Genomic DNA, 5298 nt, shown 5'->3' with positions numbered 1-5298 from the left:
AGTGGAGAGCGGCAGCACAGTGTGGTGAAACTCACCACAGAAAGCACAGGTCCCATTACAAACACATGACAGAAATGAAGAGAGTAAATAAAGAGAGGAGTGAAGTCCGGTCTGGACCTGGAGCAGGATTGTGTTCAGCGGGGCAGTGTTTGACTCTCTGTGTGTTCGGTTCCAGGTGCTGTCCCCAGTGTAACCTGAGCTGGTTCTTTATTAATAAATAATGCATCTGAAGCAGTCAACCGGCAGCTCCGGCTTATTCTGCCATTCGCCCTCCAAAAGGACACACACACACACACACACACACACACACACACACACACACACACACACACACACACACACACAGACAGACAGACAGAACAGCACACGACATCACAGAGACAACCAGTGACTGTTTTCAGCTTCAGGATTCAATTTCAGGGATTCTTCATTTTGTCGTGTCACCTGGAGCCACCGACCATGAATCCTGAATAGTAAGCGTTGTTTCTTTCTCTATGTGTTATTGGTAGACACACATATACTGTGCACCAGTGGGAGACATGACATCTGCTCTTTGACAGTGACTGCTGACATGAAACGCTTCTTGTTTCAGATAAAGTGTTCAGGGAGACATCTTTGCAGTTTTGTGTTGGTTGTTGTGTAAATCTAAATACTGATACAATTACAATTTACGCTTGTTTGTTGGTGCTAATATTTTAGCTCTGTCCTATGATTGAGTGATGATGAGTGTAGATATGTTGCTTGAATTTCACGTGTATGAAATACAAACTAGATGATGTTGTGGTTTGTACTGACTCTGAGATATCTGTCAGTGACAGAGCCGAGAATCCAGCGTCCAGAGTTACAGAGTTCTTTTTCTGCAAAGACAATTCTGGGTAACTTGCAGTTGGATCACTAGGCCCCTGTGGCTCATGGGAGTTGTAGGCATTAGAGCCAGTTCAGTCTTTACTTTTGAGAGCAGCACGCTGGAAGATTTATCTTTCTATTTTCCTCCATTCTAGTAATAAGAGGTTATTTTTAAAGGTAATCCGCCACATTTTGTAATCACTATAAAAACATATGTAGTAACTATATAGTACTATAGTAGTATAATCTCAAACAAAGTTACAAACTCTGCAATACTGGTCTGTTTATGGACAAGTTTACACCCAAGAACTCTAAGACTACTTTATTTGTCTTTTATAGCTGTTTACAAAAAATACCAACATAAGAAGCTACAAAAGTGATTTAATGACAAACAGCCCCCCCCCCCCCCCTTCCTGCATGAACTGCCAAATGTTTGTGTGTGTCGATGTGTGTGTGTGTCCTCCAGTGACTACCTGTTCAAACTTCTTCTGATCGGTGACTCTGGAGTCGGAAAGTCATGTCTGCTGCTGCGCTTCGCGGTAGGCTTAGAAAAAGCACACACACACACGCACACACACACACACACACACACACACACACACACACACACACACACACACACACACACACACACACACACACACACACACTTCATTTTGAACACCTAACTGCGTGTTGTTGATCATGTGTCACACACCCCCTCAGGATGACACCTACACTGAGAGCTACATCTCCACCATCGGAGTCGACTTCAAGATCCGGACCATCGACATGGACAGCAAGACAGTGAAACTACAGATTGTAAGAGACGGTCGGCGGGGGGGTTGTTGTTAGGAAACACCACCTTCTGTGTTTGATAAAAGGTGCTGAATTCGATATTCAGAGCATATCTATTGCCTCCACACTGCTGAGCCGGAAGCTTGAAGCTAACGGCGCAAACAACGGCAACAGCGCTGACCCAGTTAACGAGCTAACATGCACGAAAAGACATGCACTGCTAGCACAGCAAGGTAAACATCGACAGAAACACACACAGACACACACACACAGACACACACACTTCACTCCACTTTATATTTACACAGGTAATAGTTGCTTCCTGCTATATTAATGCTCTGAATATCAAATAAAAACCCTTCAAAGCTAAATAAAGTCAGAGGGAGCTGTGTCACGTAGGAGCTCAGGACTGACGGACCGACACATCGTCCTTTGTGTGTCTCAGTGGGACACAGCAGGTCAGGAGAGGTTTCGAACCATCACCTCCAGCTACTACAGGGGAGCCCACGGCATCATCATCGTCTACGACGTCACGGAGCAGGTCAGCGGGTGTTTCTGCCACGGCCTCAACAACACAATAGGAGAGAGCCTGAACATTAACTTCTCTCCTGCTCCTCCTCCTCCTCCTCCTCTCTCTCCCCACAGGAGTCTTTTAACAATGTGAAGCAGTGGCTGGACGAGATAGATCGCTACGCCTGTGAGAACGTCTCCAGGCTGCTGGTGGGAAACAAGTCCGACCTCGTCAGTAAGAAAGTGGTGGACGTCGCCACTGCTCAGGTAGCGGGCTGCACAACCCGGATACCATGAAACACCATCGCTGTAGAGGCTGTGAGGCTGTGAGGCTGTGAGGCACACTAAACACCAGAACGCTGACTCGGCTGTTTGAAGAGCGGACTGACAACGTTATCTAGATCCTCCTTGTGGGGCAAAAGATGAATGCTAACTACAATGCTAATGTTTTGCATGCTACAAGTACAGCTGAAATCCATTATTAGTTCACGATTATTTTACCTGATGGTGGCGCTAGATGAACAATCTAATGAGCCTCCACTACATTTATATCAAGACTCGAGTTACTCTGCAGATTTGTTTTATTGCGGTTTTAAACTACCCAACAGAACATAGAGCAGTGACACCTTTTAATATTAAATATGTCAACTCATCAATGGTGTACGGCTCTCACTTAATACATGAGCACATGTTGCTGCTAATACGTCTGAACAGAAGTATGCATGCAGAGCTTAATGGAGTACTTTTACACTGATATGATTGAGCATATTAATCCCCCACCCCTCTTCCCGCGCCCCTCTGTCCCTCTGCAGGACCTGGCCTCGTCTCTCAAGGTCCCCTTCCTGGAGACGAGCGCCAAGAGCTCGGACAACGTGGAGAGGGCTTTCCTCACCATGGCCTCGGAGATCCACAAGCGCGTGGCCAGCGAGGGAGGGGGCATGCAGGGCGAGTCGAAAGAGGCCAGGGCCCAAAATGCCAAGATCAACAGCGCCCCGCTGTGGCTGGGAGGGGAAAAACAGACGCAGGAGGCCAGCAACTGCTGCTGAGCAGGAGGCATGACGGCACGGTTCACAACAGAGATGTGTCATTTTAAACACATCTGTCGAGGTTCAGGACGATGTGATTTTGTGCTTTGGACACACTTGTTGTCAGAATGTTGACATCTTTGCTACTAAACTAAAAATATGACCTTTCAGGAAGAAACACGTGTGTTTTTAGCTTGATATTATCTGTATTTTTTAATCAAATATATGATGACATTTCTGCTGTATTAAGACAAACGGATGACATAAGTAATTGAAACTCGGTCAAATGAACAACTAGGACAGTGTGGGTTTGAGTTTTATAAACACAGGTCCACACAGAGGACCACGTACTGCAGCGCTCCTTTAACTCAAGATAACAGATGGAAACAGCAAAGAGGGGAAGTGCAAACCTGTCACATGCCTCAACGTTTGAATAACGGAGTGAGAAGAGGTGTTTCAGCGGCAGCTGTTATGGATAAATTGTGTGATTTTAACTGTGACTTCCCTTAAGAGGTGATTGATTGTATTTTACCAGCTTTTTTTGTGTTTCGCATGTTGTTTGCATATTGAAATAAAGACGTCTCAGGACTCTTGATGCTGAAAATACGACTAAAAGATCTGAAATACATAAACACGGGCCATCATTTCATAACTAATACAGTTTTTGTGGTACAAAGAGAGTCTGAAGCTCGTTAGGATCGGCCTCGTTAAGATCGGCCTCCTCGGCGTCACCGCTGCATCCAATCAAATCAACACCGGCCAGAAAAGACGAAACGCTGCTCACACCTCGTCATGTGACTGAGCCAATAAGAGTTCAACAAACATGAGAACCAGTCAAAGTGAAAAATCATGACACACACACATTCTGAGCACTGACCGGTGCCACAAAAAGGTCAAGTTAAAGCAAGTGGAAGATCAACACGGACACAAACATGAGCCACGACTCGCTGATGGTTTTTCCAATTTATTTGACTCAGAAATGAAACCAGCGCTGCTGATGGACTCTTACTGGGAAGAGATCAAATATGAAGCAGGATGAGGGAGAAGCACTGAACACGCAGGGAAGCTGCTGATAACTGTCCCTCCACTAGATGTCAGTCTTGCTCTGATCTTCGGGTGCTGCTGCTCCTGGAGGGACAAGCTGACAGAGTGAGCCTGGCTGACAGCATCAGTCACATCTGGATTCCTCATTCACCAGCTCTCCTTCCTCTCCTCCTCTTCTCCCTGCCTCTGTGTTTCACTTCCACCCCTTGTCCTTCATCTGGTCCCTTTTTTTGTTTTCCTCAGTCCCTCTCATCTCCCATTCTTCTCTCTCAACCCATCCCCTTCCACCTATTTCTCATCCTATATCCTTCTCCTATATGTCTCCTCATCTCCTTCTTGCCTCTCCTCATTCCTCTTTGGTCTCACTGAGTAGCTGGTTGCCACAAACACAAAGAACACAAACTTACTGAACAAATATTATTGGCATGAATCCAAAATACATGGCATCCCTTGTCAACCAAAAGCATGACAACTCGCTTCCTCGACTACACTGCTAACACACATTTACACAATCCTGCCACCTAGTGGCCTCCATCAGCGTTACAACTCAACACTGAGACCGGTCGACTCAGCAGACAGCAGCAGTAGAATAAAAAGAGGTTTTGGTTTGTCAGAGTGCAGTCGGGACGCCGGTACTGTGGACCTAAGGACATAGATCTGGTATCAGCCATGCTGTGACCCCATTAGATACAGCTTACAGCTCGCTGGTTCTGTTTCTACTGCCACTTCCCTTTAAAACACAGAGTCACACTGGTACCGGATCAGTACTCATCAACAGACATTGACATTGCCGGATCAGCGCTTCACTAATAAGCAGGGTGAGGCGAGCAGATCAAAATCACTAAACACAAGCTGAGAATGGAACAAAGCAGCTTCATAGACTGAGGGGGTTCAGGGTTAGGTGAGGGGCAGGAGAGCACACAGGAGGAGCAACACTCTGGTGGACGGGGACCATGTGTACATGAAGCATTGGTTGGTCCTGGTTCCCTCTCTGTAATCCACAATACCAAACATGTGAAATGTTTTTAAACTATATACCAATAACTGTGCCTATGGACCAAAAAACATAAAACAAACTGACTGACCATGACAGTCG

The 5298-nt window shown here is 46.0% G+C and overlaps 1 protein-coding gene across 1 annotated transcript; it reads left to right on the top strand.

Annotated features, from left to right (window-relative positions):
• The first annotated feature begins 286 nt into the window (after positions 1-286).
• LOC137887427 (ras-related protein Rab-1B-like) lies at positions 287-3665 on the top strand. The gene is made up of 6 exons (XM_068730447.1): positions 287-473; positions 1313-1385; positions 1552-1647; positions 2069-2164; positions 2269-2400; positions 2946-3665. Exons 1-6 carry the CDS (start codon positions 460-462, stop codon positions 3177-3179), a joined length of 645 nt encoding a protein of 214 aa, XP_068586548.1. The 5' UTR covers positions 287-459; the 3' UTR covers positions 3180-3665.
• Positions 3666-5298: the final 1633 nt, after the last annotated feature.

This window comes from Cebidichthys violaceus, unplaced genomic scaffold (genome assembly GCF_023349555.1).
Source record: "Cebidichthys violaceus isolate CVI_PGR_0920_01 unplaced genomic scaffold, fCebVio1.0.p SCAF_1, whole genome shotgun sequence".
Lineage (NCBI taxonomy): Eukaryota > Metazoa > Chordata > Actinopteri > Perciformes > Stichaeidae > Cebidichthys > Cebidichthys violaceus.
This window is presented reverse-complemented; position numbering and strand designations above follow the sequence as displayed.